Here is a 21,755-nt window from a genome sequence, read left to right as displayed (position 1 = left end):
ATTATGATAGGATTGATTTCGATACAGCGTCAATAAAGCCATCATGATTAACATTTTAAACATACAAGACTGTACGCACAGTTTAATGTGATTTTGTTAGCCGCAGATAGCAGCAATGCAAATGTGTAAATCAGATTTGAAATGCAGTATAGTAATACAGTAATATGGGATATGTATATTAATTACAGTAATACGATTTAATCCACTAAAAAGGTGCATGCTTTTAACAGATTTTGAAACACTTATGAAAGTGTCTGGGCCTTCACCTCACACAGCAGTCTTGATCTCACAGAGACACTTTTGCTTCACTCATTTCAGCACACAGACTTTCTTCAAATTCACACATAACATGACAAAAATAACAGCATATTTAGAATACAAAATACCATTAACAATTTATTTGACTGCAATCCATACTGCATCTTTTGCACAATACAATTTTAATGGTTTAAAGATTATAAAGTGAAAATGAATAAAAATATATTTTTTGAGGGGGTTGTCATGGTCATTTAATCTAGTTTTCACTGGACCTCAGTCAGCCGAGAATCATTACCATACTAGAGTTAATGATTGATGTCTGAGATGTCTATTGACCCTTATTCTGGAGAAGTGAATGATTCAGCAAAAACTCAAAGTAAAAGTTTCCTATAATCCACATAGCTGATTTAATTCATTACCAGCTCAAGTAAAAATGAGATTAAAATGTCTGCAGTACTGTATTAGACTATCCATCAGTAAACCTATATATTAAATAACAATCAGTAAAGTGTAGCAGCAAATGATTAAAAAGTATTTTGTTGATCTGTAATTTGTATATATTTATTTATTTATTTATAATATATATATATATATATATAATTTTTTTGTGTGTGTGATCTACAAGATGTGTAGATTATTAAAGATCTGTTAGCTTCTGATGAAACTTTCTCTGCCTTTGAGACAGAAAGATACCGTAGATGGATTGTCTTGAGGATGTTACAGCCTTGATGCCATTCATTTAAAAATCATCTTATCTAACTATGATTTTATCTTATTCTCTTATCTTATTCTTCAGTACAATTTTGAGAGGTCTGTATCTTAAATTGTTTTACTGACTTAAGCTATATTCTCCACAAGGAGTATGAGTATGCCATCAGGCAGGAGGTATAGGCTACTGTATTGTAAAATAAATAGGTACAATTTTTCTCTAATTCCATTATGTATCAAATCATTAAATTATCAGTGACTGAAATTGTTGTGTGGGTGTTGGATAATATGTAATGTTTGTGTCTTATTAGGATTGTGTAGGAGTGTTTTGTATGTGTGTGTGTGTGTGTGTGTGTGTGTGTGTGTGTAAAAGTGTAAATTTATTGTTGTATGTTTGATCTGCTCTGTGGATTGCCTATTACAAATTTCTCTTAAGGGAGATAATGAAAGAGAAATTTAGATCTAGGTGCTATAAAACCATAAAGCTGGGTTATTACAAACACTGAATTTAGAACAGATTAAACCAGCTCTAAACTAGCTTTTCTATTTAAAGCATTATCCAAAGTAAATTCTTTTAATGATTTTAAAAGGGTTATACAGATTTCTTGACCCACCTGAAGTTCTTTAATGTGGATATTAATCATGGCGCAACATTGAGCAGATCTACATTTAACGCTGCCGTCAACGCTTTTCATTTCATTCTCATTTTATTCTCTCCAGCTGTAGGGCATTTAGTTTAACCGCACAGCAACATTTCTGTCGCTGTTTTGGCGTAGTTTCTGGAGATAGGAGCGGAAACTGAAGATAGTGACAATAACAAGGAATCCTGTACAATACTGCCACCTACTTTTCGCGGAAAGAACAACCGAATATTACGTTGTCAGGGCAACCAAAAACCAAACAAAAAGTGTCATCAAACTGGCTCTTGCCAGCAGCTTTACTCGTTGTGATCTTTCCGGAGGTTTAGATGTTAAAAGGTCATTCAGTTCTAAAAACCAATACTTTACAAACTCTCTCGATATTTTACATAAAGACACCGAGACTTGAAACAGTCCAGGACAAACCAGGAGTCCCTACAGAAGTTAAATAGTTATTCGCCTCAGGAGCAACATGTCCTCACCTCAATCATCAGCACACAGTAAGACTTCAGATTCATTTATCAACAGACGATGGGCTTTAATACAATCAATTACTGGGATGTTTTATAAATAAACTTGAATTTAATTTTATTTGAAAATATCATTGTGATGTGTGTGTGTTTAAATCTCTTTTAGAAAGCAGTGATGATGTGAACCCATTTAAAATCCCCGAACACCACGATCTTTTCCAGATGAGGGACAAAGAGAAATCTCACAGGAAGCTGGTTTGTATCATTTAATACACCGATACAATACATTAAAGATGTGCTGTAACGAGGGAGCTATTAGACATTTAGAATAGTAAAGGTAAATGGATCATCCAGTGATATCTTAACTTCACTAGCACTTAACTGGAGTCCGGAGATTTGCTAGAAGTTAAAAGCACACGCCAGAGTACAGCACTAAAACATAATTTGTCCAACAGGAATTAAATGTAATGGTAATAAAAATGCTCTCTGTTGTGGCAGGAGCACCAAAGTAAGTTGGCTTTATCTGCCCATGAGAAGATGACATTTGCAGGCAGAACAAGGTCAGGACAAACCAGACTGAAGAAGGAACTGAAAGAGGAGAGAAACATACCAGTGACACAGACTCATGGACAACTCCAACTGACTCCCGCATGGAGGGTATCTATGAAAGGTGACACACCATATCACATTAGCATCAAGTGTGGGTCGTTCCACGTTAAATCATCCACATTTCAGAAACCTTCCTAGCTTTTTGTAATGAAAGGCAAACCTTTTATATTGAATATTAAATGTTGTGGATGTCGAGTAATCCACTGTTTTGGGAAGGGATCAAAATTACAATTTTGAGGTAAGACTTGGAGCTAGATTAGAGGAGGTACAAATTACTGTATTTTTTTAAGGCTTTTGGTGGTTCTTATTGTGGCTCCAAGTGTAAATTGTTCAATTTCGATAGAGGGAGAAAAAGAAAGTGTTTATTTTCAATATTTTCATTATTTTTCTTTAAATACAAGAGGTAACAGCAGTATGCAAAGTGACCTAAATTTGATTTTCAACCACTGAAAAAGCATAAAATGCCGTTAGGGCACCTAGTCACATTGAGAGCTCCATATCTTTGGGACTGAAATATCTTTGGGGCTTAAAAATTAAGATTATGAAAGAACAGCTAAGATATCTTTAGTAATTCTTGATTTGAGTTTGGCAGAGAGAAACAAGATACAGTTTTAATTTCACCACTTTCAGACAAAGAGCAGTGTTAGCTGTGTGTAAAGAAATGCCTATGTCTTATATCTATATAAAAACTAAATGTTTAATACTTCCCGAGTTCGAAGCATATATACTTAAGTACATAAAAATGCTTTTACTCATATTTGAACACTCACCATTGGCATATAATGCAACAAAGATTGCTAATTGATGTATAATTATATAAAAACAATTTTCTAATGTCAACAGATTTGCTTTTATATATAACAATTTGTTGTATATAAATTTGTGTTGAGTTGAGTTGGCATAGAATGACCCACAAGTAACTTTACATTGTTGCCTGAAAGTAATATTATTATTTTGATTTTGTCAGACCATAATGTTGAAAAGGGAGGCATGAATGAATATATCACAAGGAAACGTGAGCTCTTTTTACTTGAGGTAAGATGCATCTTGTTTTTCTACTTTTTGGCCACTAGCCAGGTGGAAGATTTGTTTAATTACTTCTTTGTGATTTAGACAGATTTTTCTCTTTAATTTTGTGCTCTATTCTTCTGTGCTTGATTGTTTTTTGTACACAATCTCTGTCAATTTCATAGTATTCTCTGGCAGTAAAAAAAGGAGAGATTCAACTACTGGAACAAATGGCTGCAGAAGAAGAGGCGAAATTGACAAAAGCTGAGAAGTTCTTGGAAGATGATGCCATCTTGTTTGAAGAATTCCTAAAAGAAAATGACAAGAATTCGGTGGAAGCTATCAAAATGTACCAGCTGTACAAATTCACTTAAAAAAAAATTATTTAAAAGAATTATAATATTTAAGAGGTTTTTAAAAATGGACATACATATAGCAAACAATGGTGTTTTACACGGCAATGCATGAACACAGAAGAATACGTGGCCTGCATTTATCTTAATATACCATCAAATTCTGTTTAGTGCTGAGCAGGAGACCAAGGTGAAGCTGGAGAAAGTAGCTGAGATCAAGAAGATAACTTCCAAAATGGTTGCAGTCAAAAGGTAAAAAACTAATTGTTTGATTAAATACTTCCAAAATAGTTTCAGCAGGGTTATCTTTTTCCTCCCATTATCCTTTTGATTTTAGCGACATCTCTAAATATGAGGACATCCTGAAGGAGTATAAAAAATATAAAGAGTTTCTGCTTATGCTGTCACCTCCGGAATGGCAGGAGAAACAGATTTCCAAGAGTAGGCACTCTACTGTCTCCACAAGTACTAAGAGGGATGAAAAACAGGCAGAAACAATCCAAAAGAGCAAAGAAAGAAAGACAGCAGAAGGCAGCAAGCGTAAGTTGGCAACTTGACAAGCATTTTAAAATTACATGTTTGTTTAAGAGCGAAGTACAAGATATAAAATGAATAGAAGACACGGGTGTAAATATTACTTTTTGTCATGTATTTGCTTTTTATTGTCTCTTTTTATGTAATCAAACATGCATAGGTGGAGAAAGACGAGTGGCCCGTGGTTTCTTGTCTTCTCAGGAGGCCGGGGCTTCATCTAGACAAAGTGTGAAGTCCAGCCATCAGAGCAGCAAAATGTATATGCTAAACAAAATATTAAATGCACAGCTTTGTACGTTCTGTGACTTATTAATAATGCTTTGTTTTCACGTTAGATCTGCTCCTGGGACTGACAGCTCGGATTGTGAGGTTAATATCCACTATTTATAGTTGTAAGAGTGTAATATTAAAAGTAATAAAAGTGTAACATTTATATTTCATGCCTGAACCTCTCTGCTAGTAGATGCATAAACTACCTAATTTGCTTTCTCCATTAATTAGCACTGATCAGGCAGCGTATATATTGCTGTATGTGTGGCTATTTAGTAATATTTAATTGTAATATAAATATATTTTATATATTATAATATAAAGGAGTGAAATGAACTTACACTATAGATTATTGCTTTTACACTTTTTTATCTAAACATTAAATACAATGCACATTCATAATTAATTTAATATATATAATCGATAAAGAGAATGTTTTTGAAAAGAAATATCTTAGAGAGATTATCTTATTCTCTAAATTTATGCTTACAGTCAAGATTTTATATGCCACTGACCGTTATTGCACCATTCAAGCAAGTGCCAACGAGATCAACAGGAATACAAACAGATAGTTCTTTAGGAACTAAAATATCACTGTGATGTCTCCTTTAGGAGGACCCAGAGATGTTCTTCAAAGAACCGCAGGATCTTTTGAATCTAATGACTGAACTGGAAGAGCAGAACCTTTCTCTCATCCAAAACACTAGAGAGACAGAAGAAGCTTTGGAGGAGTTCAGACAGAATGCTGAACTGACTCAAAAAAACATGTGCGTACTTGTATGCACCATCATATATATTTTCGTAAATTTATTTACGAAACATTTTAAATGCTATTTGCCTGTGTATTTACAGGGAGTCTGAATCAAAGCAGCTAAAAGAGCAGATTGATATCATGACTGATACCATTCAGAGGGAGAAAGACAGAGCAGCAGAGCTGGAAGCGAAAGCCAAAATGTTCAGCTTTGAACAGTACAAACCAGAGGACCAGGTAAGATGCTTGTCTTTTGTTGTTCTATTTTGTTTTTTTTTAAGTAACTTGCAAACAAAACCATTCATCATGTTTTCTGTGTCGTCACAGAATATTTTCTGAATATTAAACTACATTTTTCCCACTAGTCCACTGGCTTTTTCATTAACCATGTGATTAAGTCACTGACATTTCAACTTCGTAGAACACTTATTTACAAATATGCCTGCAAGAAGGCATTAAGAAAAGGATTGTTATGGCCATCATAAAATAAATATCAGACTGGGTTTGATTTTCTGCGTTTTTGCATTTGTTGCAAGCATTTTGATAGGAAAGGATAACAAATGCAAAAAAACCCCCAAAAAAACCACATACTAAAGTTTTGGTTTTGGTGTGGAGGGTAGTGATTGGGAGTGGTCTGAACCCGAGTGGTGTTCTGTCGTTGGAGTTCTGTGCTAGTCACAGTTTGTACATAATGAACACCATGTTTGAGCATAAGGGTGTCCGTCAATACACATGGCATCAGGACATCCTAGGGTGGAGGTTGATGATTGATTTTGTGGTTGTTTCATCGGACCTGTATATCTTGGACAGACTCGGCAGGCCCAAACGTACTGTGAGGGTTTGTTGGGAAGATTTCGCAGAGCCCCCTGTCAACTCCCACCTCCAGCAGAGCTTTGAACAGATCCCAAAGGGAGGTTGGAGACACTGAGTCCAACTGGACTATGTTCTCTGCCTCCATTGCTGACGGGGCTGTTCGGAGCTGTGGCTGTAGTCTCCAGTGCCTGTCGTGGCGGCAACTCCCGAACCCGGTGGATGCCATCAAGCTGAAGGAGTCCTTTCGGGCCTGGATGGCTCATGGGACTCCTGAGGCAGCTGATAGGTACCGCTGGGCCAAGCAGACTGCAGGTGGTTGTGTTTTTGCATTGGTTGCAAGTATTTTGATAGGAAAGGATGACAAATGCAAAACATACAAAAAAATACATAGTAAAGTTTTGGATTTGGTATGCAAGGACTTAATACTTAATTAGTCACATGTTAACATGATAACATTGGCAGCCTGTTTAGGGTAATAATGGGTGGCAGAAAATCTTTCTCCATAAACTCAAGTAGACAGTCAATGATTTGAACGGTTCATTTAATCCAGTTCGATTAAAGGTACTAAGGGCACTGTCAGGTAATGAATATGATGAGCCAGATCCTACAATATATGGGTGTGATATTCAAGGGAATAATTGCACCCTGAAATAGAAGAATCACACAAACTGCCACAAATAACTTGTTACATATATACATCCCTGAGAATTCTTTCCCTGAAGAATGTTCTACATTCTGGCAAAAGTCAGCAAGATTTTAAATGACATAAACATTACTAAACACTAGCTGTTATAGGCATTTTCTAATCAATTCAAAGATTAAAACATTCTCATAAAAATTTAGGAAGGTTCTAGAAACTTCTGAAACATGTCATATATCCAATTATGTGTCAACAGTAACTAAAAAAAGTAGTGTAATGTTAGTTGTGATGTTAGAGTCTTGTCAAAGACATTACATTTTCGTGAGTGCTACTCGTTGCTCAGTTACTCTCTTTGATAGACTATCGGACAGTAACTTGTCATTTGTTAAACATGTCCTTTTACCTCGCCTCCAGGACAAGACTCTTGACGCATTGAGCCGAAAGGTGGAGGAGGTGTACCACTGCTGCGTGGGGGAGACGGAGGCCAATCTGACCACTTTGCAGATGCTGACAGCCATTGAGGAAAAACTGGGGGAGCTTCTGGAAAATGCAGATATGATTCCAAAAGACCAAATGAGTATAGCTGAACGTGCCAAAGAGAAAGAGAGGAGAATGAGGTGATGAGCACTACACTACCAAGTACTGTATACTACTGATCTACACTGCTCTGCAAAAGTGTTAGACCACTAGTATTTTCACCAACAAAAATGGTGACTTGTGGCAAGGTGACCCATACTTGGAATTTGTGCAGCCAATGCTGCTCAAGGGTCTCACCTCGGTGGTGCTCTCTCCCCTCACCTCCCAAACCTCCAAGCTTATTATTACAATTAATGGCAAAAGGAATATTTGGAAATGTACATTGATATTTCCTACTAACACTACAGCAAAGATTTATTACATTTAGTCATTTTATCCAAGGTGATTTACAAATGAGGACAATGGAAGCAATCAAAATCAACAAAAGAGCAAGTGCTGTGCACATCTCATTTTAACACAGTGCATGGAGCAATTTAAAATAATTTTTAATCACATACTAAAAAAGAAAATAGAATAGAAAAAAAGATTACAGAAAGCTAGCGTTAGAGACCTTTTGCTTTTGTTGATTATATAATAAAAAGAAAACAGATCGAATATAAAAAGATTAGAGAAGCAAGTGTTTAAAAAAAAGTAGTAAATGAATAGAAGTCTAAAAGGGGTGAATGTTTTATTTTTCAAATAATAAAATTAAAACAGAAAGTGCTAGAGTTGGAGGGCTAAATAAAGATGGAAGCTGATTTATCTAATACCTGAAAATGTTTAAGGACTCAGTTATTCAGATTCAGTTGGGTAAGTCATTCCAGCAGGAGAGAACATTTCATTCATTATGGCACAATAAAGGTGTTGGAGTTATGTATGTATCCATCGGGTGCCAGGCTTTGTCAGCTTGGTGAGAACGGAATGTTAGAGTTGAATGTTGACAGTTATGCACCTGTGGCCTTTTAGTTTCAGTTTGATTCTTGGTCATAACATGGCCTCCGTATAATACTGATATGGGCACCAGAAGAATCTGAAGGAATGAAGATTCTGACGCACAAGAGATGTTGCCAATTGTTTTCATTTATTGTGTCTTGTCCTTTCCTCTATAAATAAAGTGACTTGCGATCTGAGCTTCGGAGGCAAAGCAGGGAGGCAAAGGGAGGCAAAAGGAGGCAAAAGCAGGGAAGGAGGCAGAAGGCGGGGGCCGGGCCTCAGGCGGACTGTGATCCGTCTGGAGGCAAAAGGGAGTTTAAGGAGAAACCTGCTTCTCTCCCGCTTGCAACCGACAGCGCAATCCTTGCAAGCTAAAAATCCAAAAACTTGTCTTGTGTTTTATTTCGCCTTGAGTTGATCCTTCCTGGTAAAGAGCCGTTTGAGTGAAATAGTCTCAACAAAAGGGATGTCCACTTACAGAACACAAGCTTCTATGTGAGCAGTTATTTGTAACCAGTGCAAATTGATCAATTTATTTTCAAAAAAAAATACTAGTGACATAAGACTTTTGCACAGTACTGTACATCTACATAAAAGGAATTATCTGTATGTAGTGTCAACGGTATCTAATCTTCACCTTCTTTTTCTGTTTAGGCTGCGCGATGAGAAGATATATTTGCAGATGAAACAACAAGAGGAAAGACAGAAAAAAGCCCTGGAAAGATCTCAGGCTCAAATAAAAAAAACAGTAAGAAAAAGACAAGAAATAGAATGTCTTTCCACAACAAATGTCATCCATCTCTGGCATAAAATCATATTGCAATTGTTTGCCACTTTTAAAGTAGTCTTAACTGCCAGCGCCAGAAATGTTTTCATCAATCTGTCACCTCAAATGATTTCTTATTTTATAACATCTTTAAATAGAAGTGAGAACATGCTTTGTTTTCTTTTAGTCTGTCAAGAAGCTGATGCCACGCTCTCAGCCTCCTCAGCGCAAACAACAGGCAAGCAAAAACACTGAAGCTACAGAACGGGAGAACGAAGAATTCTTGTATTTCCTCAGTTAAAAGAAGCATGTTGATATTTGAATGTGAATACAAATGTATTTTTGTAGAAAAGGATGGAAATTATACTTAATGTCACCTGTTTTTTTCAGGACATAAATGTTAATGAATGCATGAATCAAATATGCAAAGATCTCTCAAAACTCAACTATAAAAGGACACAAACTACAGAGACTACGTATGATTTAAATGTAAAATTTTATTAACCTGTTCTGACGTAAACCAAACCTAATAAATACATTTCAGCTGCATTGTTTTTATAAAAAGTAGAACAAACTTTTTCCCCCCACAAACATGAAACATAACTATATCCGCACTTTACAAAGCCATACAAAAATAGGCATCAAAACAACTTTGTTTTATAGTGGTGAATCAGGCAAATAAGTTAAGGTCAAATCAAACTAGACATAAACAGTTAGGTTTTCATAATCGATAGGATTTATTCTGTTTAAGAGGCAGATCAGTGATGTTCTCTGCCATTTATGTGCTTACAAATCATACTGTAATATGAACTTTACATGATCAAAATTAAACTTAAATGTGCGTTGTTTTTGGTCAAATTAGCCATCTGTATGGAACACAGTACTATTCTGACTTCATGGGTTAAACACGAATGCAATGATTTGCTCAAATTAGGTAATGAATAAAAGATAAAAACCAGTGGAGGCACTGAGAAAAGATACAAGATCATCTGAAAATAACAGAGACTAGGGGGAGACAGCCTGACATACAAGGACTTTTAGAAGCGTTTTCTGCTTCCATGATCACTCCAAGTCTTGTAAGTTAATGGTGCTCCCAGTGAACTGAGAGTTATCAGATCCATTCTCATCTTCGGCCATGACTGTAGGTTCCTGCAAGAGATCATATTTAGGCTAGTTTGTAGGTTATTGCTATTTTAATAAAACTTCAATCAACAACAGTGACATTACAACAGTGTAATTTATGAGTTTTGTTGTATTTTGAATCCTATTTTTCTTTGTAAAAGGGAAAAAAGTTGATCATACTGATTTCAAAGTTAAGGATTCGTTAGTATGAATATACATTAAACCAAAAACATCTTAGTTAATAATTCGGTATACTTTATTATTGACCAATCAGCCCATGTTTTGGCAGTGGCTGCACGTTTTCGGTAGTGACAGTAATGCTTTGGTAATGACCACATCACATTAAAGAATTTTAACTTGCATATCTTGCAATCACAAACAAAAATGAAACAACTCCAGTACAAACCAAAAGGACAAAAAGCAGTGCAACGATTAGGAGGTTTAGTAGTTGTGTAAACCTGTAGGATGTTGACAGGCAGATCCACGGTGAGCTGAGAGTGTGAACACGAGGTCTGTGAACTCAACTGGAAAGCCAGGTCTCCATCAGCAGCAGGATCATCCTACAACAAACACACTCAAATCAATATTCAGAAGTGAAGTGAGAACGCTGTCACTAGAACCCCCTCACACCTCATCATCTCACCTGCAGCAGCTGAATCTGTACAAATTGTGTGCCTGCCACCGGATCCCGGATGGGTAGCTCCCCGTTTCCTGTAGCACCTCCTTCTCCAAAATGAGCACCTGAAGTAGTCGGTGGAGCAGAACCGGTGCCCTTTGATCCTTTGGTCTTTCTTTGGCCAGTCTCTATAGAAGATGTAGAAGGGCCTGGACCTTTCTGTTTTCTCTTCTTGGCGAGCTGAATGGCCCTGTAGTCTGTGCGTGCTGATCCACTGCTCTCCTAATAGACCGACAACAGCATGCATTTAGACTTTGGAGATACCTTGTTGTGAAATTATTGAAGTATGTTTAACCAACAAAAAAAATATATACTGTATATAAAATCTCAAAGTGAAAATTCTGTCCCATTGACTGCCAAGTAAATAACACCGTCAAGACCCAGAAACATTAAAAGACATTGTTCAAATGGTCTATCTACCATCAGTGTTTCAATCTGAATTTTATAAAGCGATGAGAATACTTTTTACAAGCACAAAAAAAACCTTCAACTCTTCATGTCACTGTATCCTTCATTCAATCACTTTATATAGTGCTTTTAACAATACAGATTGTGTCAAAACACTGAACAGTATCAAATAGGAGAATAGAGTGATGGTGATAAGTGCCCCAACACAGCAAGCCAGAGATGACAGCGGCAAGGAACCAAAACCCCATCTGTGCCAGAATGGAGAAGAAACCAGGCTCAGTTGGGAGAGCATCCACTAAATGGAAAGTGTGTAAGCAGTTCTGTGTTAGCTGCACCACATGGATAAGTTTTCTTCATTTAATTTGAATTGATTTGAATGAAAGCAATGTATCTGCATGGTGTGGCTGACACAGATAGGAGCATGCAGCTCGCGTTGAGTGGATTCTCACCAAAATGGGGCTATGTTAACGCAGAGGAGACGAACTGACCAAATCCGCTTTTTTTTTTTTTTTTTTTCTTTGCATAGAAAAAGTAATTGCATCGCTTCATAAAATTCTGATCGAACCACTGATTTTCTGGGCCTTGCCAGTGCTTTTTACTTGCCAGTCACCCTAAAATTCTATAGAGTAACCCTTTTAATTCTATTTTCTAAAAAGTTCAAGATCAACCATTTAGTACCAACCATAACAGGGCACGTGACCGAGGGCAACTCTGTTATTTTCTGTCCGCTGTAGGTTCCACTGTGGCCGGTGAACACAAACTGACACATCCCCTTACTGCCATCTGACTGAGCCATGACCTCCACCCTGCTTAAGAGTGGCCCGACGGCTGTCTCGCTGCCTGGCAGGTCTGCCTTTGCCTGCGGAGAGAGTAATTCCGGTACAGGGGTCGCCGCCAGAGCCATGGAGGAGAGCGGAGCGGAGAGAGCAGGAACGAGAGAGGAACCGAGTGCTGGAGGAAGAGCCGATGTCAGTGAGGAGAGAGACTGAGTCAGCGATGAAGAAAGAGTGGGCGTGAGAGTAGATGGTGATTCTACAGTCAAGGGATTGCAGGAGTTCAGAGTGTGGAGTTGTTCTGAAGACGCGGTACTTTGAATACCGAGAGCAGTCAGAGTTCCCAGCTCTTCTGGGTTGACTTTTTGAAACTCGTCCAAATGCAATGCGGCATGAGGCAAAACCCCTCCACCACCTCCAGCGCCCAATCCTGCGTCTAATACGTGTACGCCCACATCTTGCCCAGCCGCTAAAATGAGAGGATCCACAGTTTTTGCCCCGTTAAGGGCCGAGCCAACTGATGCTGGATCTATTGTGAGGATTCCAGTGTTAACCAGAGGCATGTCCATGGAGAAGGATCCGGCCCCCGTAGTGCCTTCGCTGCCTAAAGCGTTGGTCCCGGGACATGCAGGGATGCTAGAGAAGAGAGAAGACAGGTCCAGACTGCTGAGCTCAGCTCCCGCAGGTCCTGATGGGGCGCTGACAGCCTGGGAAGTGCTTGTTAGCTCACTGCTGGGGGTGAGGGTGGTCGTGTCATCCAACTGATTTAACACATCTAGAGAAAGAGGAACAAAACAATCAGAACGACAGGATGGATGGCAAGCGTGCTAATAAATACAAATATTCAAGCCCCACACTAGGTTTATGGTTGCTGTTGAGAGAAATTACCAATTGATTTTTCCCAGTAAACTAAATATCAACTTCCTCCATCAAAACTGAAGACTGGTGGCAAGAGGGTAAGGGATCACAATGTGCTTGCTACATAATATACATCTTGGAAGTTGTGTGTATGGGTGTACCTGGGCTGAGGTTGTGGTGTTTCAGCATGTGTGTCTTGAGACTGCTGCGTGACGAGAAGTGTTTGGTGCAACCGGCGACAGGACAGCGACTCCTCAGACTGACTCCATCTTGCTTGTGTTTCTTAGAATGAATGTAGAGACTACTTCGAGCTGAAAACTTCGCATTACAACCTAAATATTTACAAACAAAATGATGATGATTACAAAATTCTATCTAAAATAGCAACCTAAGCACAGATCTTTTTCTTTGCCGTACACAGATATTAATCGTGAGATTCAGGAGAGGTATTGAAGCCTGTGTATTTCATTTTTTGAGCTTTGATTCTCAATATTATTTTTGTCTCTTTTCGCGAACATCTTGAATACTGACCTTCTACAGGGCATTCAAACGGCTTGGTACCCAAGTGTGTGATACTGTGGCCCTTCAGGTGCTCGGCCCGTGTAAAGGACTTCCCGCAGCCTTCCTCTGGACATGCAAACCGCCGGTCATCATCGTGCTTCCTGTGAATGAAGGTCAATAACATGTTGAACTGTATGTTTTTGAAATTAAGCCATGTTTAAAAGTCAACAGAGATCGTGGGTACAAGAGGGTCAAACTTAAACTCCTCACCGTTTGTGTCGGAGTAATTTGGACATACTTGTGAAAGTCCAACCACAAGAGTCAGAGTCACAAACAAATGGCCTTTCACCTGGTAAGAAAAAGCAAGAGAGATGTTAGAAAACTCAGCTAATACTACTTTATTCTAAGTATCTGTTTATATGTTCACCTGTGTGACTACGAAGGTGTATTTTGAGCCGACAAGCCTTGTCATATCGCTTGTCACAGCCAGGATAGGTACAAGTGAACTGAGCCATTTCTCTGAAGTGGGTCCTGTTGTGGGAGAACAGGGCACTGAACGTGATGAAGGTCTTCTCACATCCTGAGGAGCCACAGGAACAGCAAAATCAAGTTGGTATCACTACCTGTAATACTGCTTATTGTCAATTTCGGTTTAGAAACCGAGACCTCAATTCAACTCACCTGGGAACTCACACTTATGCGGTCTCTCTGGTTCAAAGTGTGTTCTCTGATGATTAGTGAGTCTGGTGGCAGTACGAAACCTCTCGCTGCATACTTCGCAGATAAATGCATTTTCCTGATCGTGTGCTTTAACGTGAGCTTTTAGATTGTAAACGGTGGTGAAGCGGCGACCGCAGTTCTCCCATTCACATTTGTAAGGACGCACTTTGTCGTGAGACTGCAGGTGACGTTTTAGCTTGTATGATGTGGTGAAGGACCAATCACAACCCTCCACTGTGCACTTGAAGGGACGCTGGTCCTCTGTGTGTAGAACCAGGTGTATTTTGAGATTTTGCCTGGTATCAAAGGTGCCGGAGCAACCAGGCTGGGGACATCTATACTTTACCACTGAACCTTTTTTGGCCAAACCTGACACAGTTAATAGGTTTATTGGCTGCAGTTCTTCACAAGTAACTGGTTTGTTTTTGGAATTTTGGCAAATGCTACCATCATCTTCTATAGCACAAACAGTGCCTTCCTCTTGCTTAATTGAGGAGCAAGAGTCCAGAGTTACACCCATTTCTGACAGAGAACAGTCATCGGCTAGAGTCAACTCTGAATCACTGCCGGTGAATCTGGCTTTAGGCTCATCTTGTAGACTCGAGTTAACATTGCTAATTTTCCCAATGGACTTACTCTCCCCATCATAATTGAGCAGCACAAGATCATCGTCTTTCATTCCCAAATGTTCTTTTAAGCTTATCATACCATCCTCCTTGTAGCCCTCTGGTGGGGTGGCTAGGGTCAATATTCCATTTTCAATAGTCACAATAATACTTTGATTGTTAATCATGATGGTCCCAGAAAAGGTTTCATGCACAGGTATTGGAGTCCCATCAGGACCGCAGTCTCCATTACTGCTGGACTCTTGATTCGCGTAATCCATGATATTCATTTCAGGTGCAACCCTGTTCTCTGGAACAAACGCAGGGCTATTATCTTTTGTGACACACTGCATCAGCTCTTCTGCTGAATGTTCAACTAAACTACTGCCGAGCATTTCAACAGCAGAGACCTTTGGTGTTTGACTGCCTCCAGCATAGCCTTCTGACAATATCGGATCTCTGTTCTCAGCCAAAAGACAGATCTCACGTCTAACATTTTGGTCTGTTGTCTCAGATCTGGAATTTAAACTACCGTTGCTTGACAAATGTCCCAATTTGGATGTCCTGTTAAAGTTTTCATCTGAATCAACCGGGGAACTGAGAATCTTGGACTTGGGTGATGATGATGATGATGATGATCCATTCTCTTCAGCTTTGTGCTGAAAGCTCATTTGTCGTTCCTTACTGTCATCTTCTTTATGCACGATGTTGAAAACCACGTATAGTTCCTCTGGGCTCTTGTTCGAAGAGGTAGAGGTGTTGCTGAGAATCCTCTCTGTCGTGAGTCTTTGTTCACAGCTCTCAGTGTCCAGAAGGGGAAGCGCCATTTGCAGATCGTTGTCACCATGTTTAACTGCCCTCTCAAACTCGGAAGGCAGCAAATCTAATTCATTAAATACCTTCTGTTTGGACGCATTCACGTCACCGAGTTCTGCATCTGCTGACTGAACATCATATTTCTTACCATGGTTGTTTTGAAGAGACAGAGCACTGCCGCTGCCATTTTCCGCAACTCGAAGCGGAGAGGATCTGGCCCGGTTGTTGTTGGCGTCGCTTTCTAAGCCCAGCGATCCCGAAAGACCTGAGATCGCATTTTCAGTCAGACGAGTTCTCGCATGAATCGCAGAAGCTGTTGTCTGCTGAGAGAATGTCGTGTGGAGCGGGACGCCATGTTGGTACTGAGTGTTTTTGGTGTCAGTAAGCCCCTGAATTTCCATCTTGGTGTCCCTGTAGCAGCAGCTCACGAAAGCTCCGCCCTTCACATATGAGAGCCCGATCCTGATAGGCCGGTGTAGATATTACGTCACGCCAAACGCATATTTCAAGACCCTCGAGAAAATTCAAAAACAAAGACAAATTGATCTCACTGACCTTGATGGTTAACAGTGTTCGGTTCCATTTTATTTAATTAGCCAACAAATTAGTTATTTCGTTCAGTGTTATTAAATTAGAATGTTTCCACAGGGATAACATGCCTAATTATTTTTTAGCATTAACTAAAAACAACACCACACCAGATCTGCCACACCAGAGGGTCTTTAGCATACTTTAGGTAAGGGACAAAATTGTCTGCAAGGAAGAAGAAGTCCTCTGGATAGATGTGAGTTCTGAAACCCGTGTGATCCTGAGGTGGAACATAAATACATTCATTCCTTTTTGAGAGAAACATGCCTTTTGGTCACCAGACTTTGTGCATTTTTTGAATGCAAATCGTTTACTATGTACACAATTACATTTTTTTGTAACTATGTTCTCTGTACAGTGTAGTGTTTTTAATTGAATAATCTGTAGTATGCATATTACTGTTTAATGCGTTTATGATTTGAAAGCTTTTTTTGATTTTGAGTACAGGTGAAATGTTTTGTTTGATTTTGCCAGAGGTCAGGGTTCTGGGACTGCGTTTAAAGTTTTGAGAAAATTAGTGATGGTTTTAAGAAAAAAATTAATAAAAGTGTCTTCATTACTCTATTGCTTGGACTTATTTCACTGTTAAGAATCAGAAATAAGACTTCTGCTCACTGAGGCACGTGTATGTGTATTAGATGCCCGTTTGACTATTTCTGTTTAAGTCACATTCCGTGCATTCTATACATTAAAACATTACACTTGCATTTAATGTAATAAAAACTTGGGAGGTCCAATGCAGAGTAACTTTTCATTCTCAATTGTCATTTTCTTTTCGCAAAGAAATAAATCACACCTTAAATTGAATGTAAAGATATGAATATTTTATTATCTCGGAATCAGGATAAATTATGTCTTGAGTGATCTAATCAATGAAAAGACAAACTTTGGCATATTATCTTAAAAACAAAAAAAAGAGGAACACAAAGGCCTTTGCTAATGTCTGTCAGGCTTCTCGCTGACTAGCCTCCTTCATATTCTCTTTTTGTGATCCTGTTTCTGTATGAGGCTCCATTACATCTCCGGAAGTGGTGCCAAAAACTATTGCCGTTCTTTTGAGAACAAAAACGCCAGCATGCAGTCCTCCCACATTCACCCACACAGTGTGCAATTTCCGCCACAGCCCCTCCATCTGAGACAATGCCTGCAAGAAATGGTTAAAAAATGATGTACGTCATGATTGAATAGATATGATTCATGTATGATAAAAGGTCCAGGTCCCTTGAAAACCACAGAATTATTTAATAAACCCCATCATGAACTACGAAAAGGATCTCATATTAGCCATACCTTCAAGAAACATTTTTTATCCTGGGTCAGTAGTACAGCTTTTCCTGTACCAGGTTTACAAACTCGAGCCATTTCTCGAAGACATAGAGGGTATAACTCCCAGTTTTTCTTCTTGGATCCCATTCTTTAACACACAGACACCACAAACAGTTCAAAATACATTTAAAATTAATAGAATGATACTGTAAGGTGCAATATTTTTAATTGGATCTTTAATTAATTTAATTTTAATAAACTAGAATAAATGCATAGCTTCAGATGTTGGTCAGTACCTTTTTCCAAAAGGCATGTCAGTGATGATGATATCCACGGAACTGCTTCTCATGGGTAGATTGCACAAGTCCCACTGAATTATGTCTAAAGGCAAGCCTGTAGAGCTAGATATACAACATAAAATACTGAGAATATTTTATTTTTATATATGTGTGTGTGTGTGTATGCGTGTTACTCCAACCTAAACTTTTTAAGTACTAAAATGACTAAAATTATAATAAATGCTGACAAAAGCACATAAAATAATCACAAAAAGATTAAATTCTAAATATAAATACAACTATAACATATAAATAGTACAAGTAAACGGTTGACTGGACACAAGCGTCCTTACCTTCCTCCATCATGTGTTCTCTTTAGAATGTGTTTGATATTATTGACCGATCGGCTGACCGCTGTGCCATTGTTATCTCCAGCTAAAAAGAATGAATTCTGCCACTCCATAACTCCCTGTTAAAAAAAAGAAGTTAATAATTGACCTCTTATGAAAGTGCAATATACTGACTGAAAATGTAGCAGTTTAATGAATTTTACAAACCTCTAAAGGTATTGCTCCTGTTCCACACATGGGATCTACAATCACATCTGAGACCTGTGGCTTGCAAAGTCTGAAATATATTAGAAATTTATATATATATATTATACCCTCGCTTCCATTTATTAAATACTTTATAAATAACTCCATGGAGTATTCAATTTCCATTTAGTGAACTTCCATGTCCAAAAAGTTAGGTAAAATGATGACATTGTGACACCCCTACTGACATGATCGCAAGCAATAATTTACATGAACGTTACTTACCTCAGCATGCCATAAGCCAGCGTAGAACGTAGAGTGGTTGGGCCAAAGTGAGTGATGTTTCTCCTGTGCAGACTCTCCACTGTGAGAGCAATACCAACAACAACTTCATTATTGTGGATATTCAACAGTACCTAGTAAATAAGAGAGAAACAACCACTTTGGTGAATTATTACACAACACCACACTGGACTGCAATACGCTTGAAACATCTTTAGGCTAAAAGTAGCTCCCGACTTGATTCAACTTGAACTTAGAAGTCAAGAGGACTCCTAACTTACTAACTTACAATCCTACTATGTTTGCTGCAGGCAATCTGCCTTAAGTAAACATTTTAGAAAGATTTCCCTTTAAATTAATTATCCTGTTTTTACCTCAACATCGAATTTAGTCATATCTGCTTTCCACTGGAAGAACTCCTGCACGGCTCCTCCAAAGTCCCGTGCAGCGTCATTGGAGGTGAAGCAGTGTTTGTCTCCAGCTCTGTTGCATGTTACTCGAAACTTAAGAGGCGTCACACCTGACTCCTGATCCTGGATTTCAGAGTGTTTTTCTTCCTCCGAATCGTTTTCCGGCTGAGGAGAAACATCTCTTTGGTTTCCTTTCACTTCTAGAGCCTCAAGATCTTCCAAGAGCTCTTCTGGATCTGATGGAACATCATCAGTAGATTTGATGCCGACATTGCCGCACTGATCTGATTTAGTGGGGTTAGTTCTTTTCCGACGTCCTTTCTTCTTTTTTATAGAATTGTTCAACTTCCAGACTTCTAAGGCATTGCTCCAAGGCAACTTGGCAGCCAGCTCTTGCCAATCCAATTGCACTTCCTCCTGTTAAATAAGCATTAAATATAAATGACTTCCAGAGCTAAACAATCCAGTAAATACATATCAAAAATGGTGGAGTTTGGTGGGAAGCACGTGACAAATGTGTATAGGGTTTTCAAATAACTACTAAAATATTGAACATACCTTTGTGGTTTTAAATTGGTAGTCGTCATATTCTTTAACCACAACGAACAGATTGTCTAGAGACTTCAGCTGATGTACCTTTGTATATAAATGAATAAATATGAAAATCACATGAGAAAGTGCTGCTATATTTATTCATAGCATATTACTAAATATTACTAAAACCAATCTAGGTTGAGAACTAAAAAAAACAAACAACACAACTTTACTTCTGGATGTGTTGCTTGTTAATACAACAAAAATATAAAATAATCACAAAAAAAAAATCAAAATATTACATTTAATTTTAAAGTGTCCTTGTTACAGTGTAATTACACATTTACACACAAGGTGAAAAAAAAAAAGGCTGTGAAAATAAATCCATATTGTTAATCCTTTTATTGTTTAATAAAAAAAGAACAAATAAAATCTAACCTATCATTGGAGAATAAGAGTTTGAAATTCATTATGAATTAATAATTTTCTCTAATACACATTGGACTTAATTAATGGTACCCTTTTATTAAATTCTTCTTAAACCCTTCATGTTAAACTGGGCATGTCCATTTGTAAATTCTATAGGTATAACTTCCGCTCTCATACGCATCCAGCTATTTTTTAGCTGTACAAAAAGCTGTTTGATTTGCTGCTTGATATTGAAAATGTCTTATCGTGTTATTTTGATCGTGTCCTAGTTATGAACGGACTGGTTTGTAGTTTTATCACATACTGTCTGTTGTTATTCTCCTCATTAATTACCTATAGGTTTTTTTTTAGGTAAATGAGAGCAAGACTGACGCCATTTATTGTTGTGTGACATTGTTCATGCGTATTTGAGCTCCACAAACACAAGTTAAATTAAAAGATCAAGCCATGTCAAGCCTTCATTCCACCACAACACAGTTATGTTTGTGCATTATTATTATTATTATTATTATTTTACTAAGACTTCATGCTTGTGTCCACAATGGAGTGAAACAGTCATAAAAATCCTAATCATTTTCCCTCTAATGTTATGAACACTCAACATGTGATTAGAGCTCTGCTTGTTTTTCGATCATTAAAAAACTGTATTATGTCGCTTATTGTATTTCATTTCTTCAGTATAAATGGTAAACACGGAGTCTTGTACTTTTGTGTTTCTTTGAAGTCTATGATAAGAAATGTTTGTAACGTTGCGGTTCATTCATATCGTATACGTTTGTAATACCTATGAATGTAGTCACTCGCAAAAAGCACTATACGGCATGCCCCAACTTTTAGCGGCACGTGTTACTGAAAACCGGATGTGCCATGTTAAAAATACTACACGGACAAATGATTTCAGAGCCTCGGTGTTGTCACAAAATTACAGCTCATGTGAAAAAAAGCACGAAAGCACGGCAGACCTTAAAGAGCGTTTGTGTCGTTATATCGAAATAAATCCTTCCTCTGTTCTTGCTGACTCGAGCAGCGGCCTCGAGCTTCTCCTGGACCTCCTCCGCCGCGGTGTGCTCGAAGCCCGTCGGGACAGTAGCTCCGATAGTGACGGTCTGCTCAGGCTCCTGCATTATCAGCCCCGGATAACCTGCAACAGAGCAAATGAATGCAAATACATCCGACACTACTACTGGTAGACTTTTTTCATTGTCATATGACTTACGTCTAAACTAAGAATGTAAAAAAAATCGAACCTGTTCTCCGTTTGCCTGCTAGTACGCAATGTGTGCATTTACGGGACGAAGTATTAATAACTCAGTCATTCGTACAGTAACAGTACACCATCAATACAACTAAACCCAGGAAAAAAACAAGAGAAGAAGTTACCTCTCCTTTCTTCTGGGTTTGTTAAACAGTGGATCGCACACTGTCCCGTTTCATTACCGCCACCTAGCGCTAACGTGGAGCAAAGACATTTGAAGTTTTTATTTCATTTATTTTCAATTCAAATGATGAATTGTATTGAATACAAAAGTTGCATGAACTGTAACAAAACAAACCAATACGATCCAATACAGTTCTGTCAAAATTGCTAATATAGGTAAGTATTGTTTAAAATAACTAACCTAAACGTAACCTAAACCACAGCACGCAGGTTTCATCTGGCTAGAGAACTGACCCCCCAATTGAATC

At 38.2% G+C, this 21,755-nt stretch overlaps 3 protein-coding genes across 4 annotated transcripts; 1 reads left to right on the top strand and 2 right to left on the bottom strand.

Moving 5' to 3' along the window:
* Window positions 1-1,874: 1,874 nt before the first annotated feature.
* Window positions 1,875-9,816, top strand: cfap100 (cilia and flagella associated protein 100). Its single transcript, XM_043241829.1, has 14 exons — window positions 1,875-2,104; window positions 2,241-2,329; window positions 2,573-2,744; window positions 3,651-3,718; window positions 3,877-4,040; window positions 4,216-4,296; window positions 4,382-4,584; window positions 4,739-4,835; window positions 4,914-4,947; window positions 5,461-5,615; window positions 5,701-5,836; window positions 7,467-7,669; window positions 9,156-9,249; window positions 9,455-9,816. Exons 1-14 carry the CDS (start codon window positions 2,077-2,079, stop codon window positions 9,566-9,568), a joined length of 1,638 nt encoding a protein of 545 aa, XP_043097764.1. The 5' UTR covers window positions 1,875-2,076; the 3' UTR covers window positions 9,569-9,816.
* si:dkey-156n14.3 (zinc finger protein ZXDC) lies at window positions 9,745-16,187 on the bottom strand. The gene is made up of 9 exons (XM_043241828.1): window positions 14,287-16,187; window positions 14,033-14,185; window positions 13,876-13,954; window positions 13,636-13,766; window positions 13,266-13,436; window positions 12,156-13,021; window positions 11,033-11,287; window positions 10,848-10,949; window positions 9,745-10,416 (listed from the first exon to the last, which is right to left on the bottom strand). Exons 1-9 carry the CDS (start codon window positions 16,145-16,147, stop codon window positions 10,330-10,332), a joined length of 3,705 nt encoding a protein of 1,234 aa, XP_043097763.1. The 5' UTR covers window positions 16,148-16,187; the 3' UTR covers window positions 9,745-10,329.
* Window positions 16,188-17,136: 949 nt separating this feature from the next.
* On the bottom strand, window positions 17,137-21,530 carry thumpd3 (THUMP domain containing 3). Of its 2 annotated transcripts, none has more exons than XM_043240968.1 (10): window positions 21,450-21,530; window positions 21,032-21,210; window positions 19,665-19,742; window positions 19,071-19,523; window positions 18,700-18,830; window positions 18,436-18,505; window positions 18,232-18,347; window positions 17,897-18,001; window positions 17,625-17,748; window positions 17,137-17,478 (listed from the first exon to the last, which is right to left on the bottom strand). In XM_043240968.1, exons 2-10 carry the CDS (start codon window positions 21,191-21,193, stop codon window positions 17,281-17,283), a joined length of 1,437 nt encoding a protein of 478 aa, XP_043096903.1. In that variant the 5' UTR covers window positions 21,194-21,210; window positions 21,450-21,530; the 3' UTR covers window positions 17,137-17,280. The 2 variants fall into 2 exon arrangements, with proteins under 2 accessions (XP_043096903.1, XP_043096904.1); XM_043240969.1 differs by having other exon boundaries at window positions 21,317-21,457.
* Window positions 21,531-21,755: the final 225 nt, after the last annotated feature.

Source organism: Puntigrus tetrazona, chromosome 6 (assembly GCF_018831695.1).
Source record: "Puntigrus tetrazona isolate hp1 chromosome 6, ASM1883169v1, whole genome shotgun sequence".
NCBI classification, from domain to species: Eukaryota; Metazoa; Chordata; class Actinopteri; order Cypriniformes; family Cyprinidae; genus Puntigrus; species Puntigrus tetrazona.
This window is presented reverse-complemented; position numbering and strand designations above follow the sequence as displayed.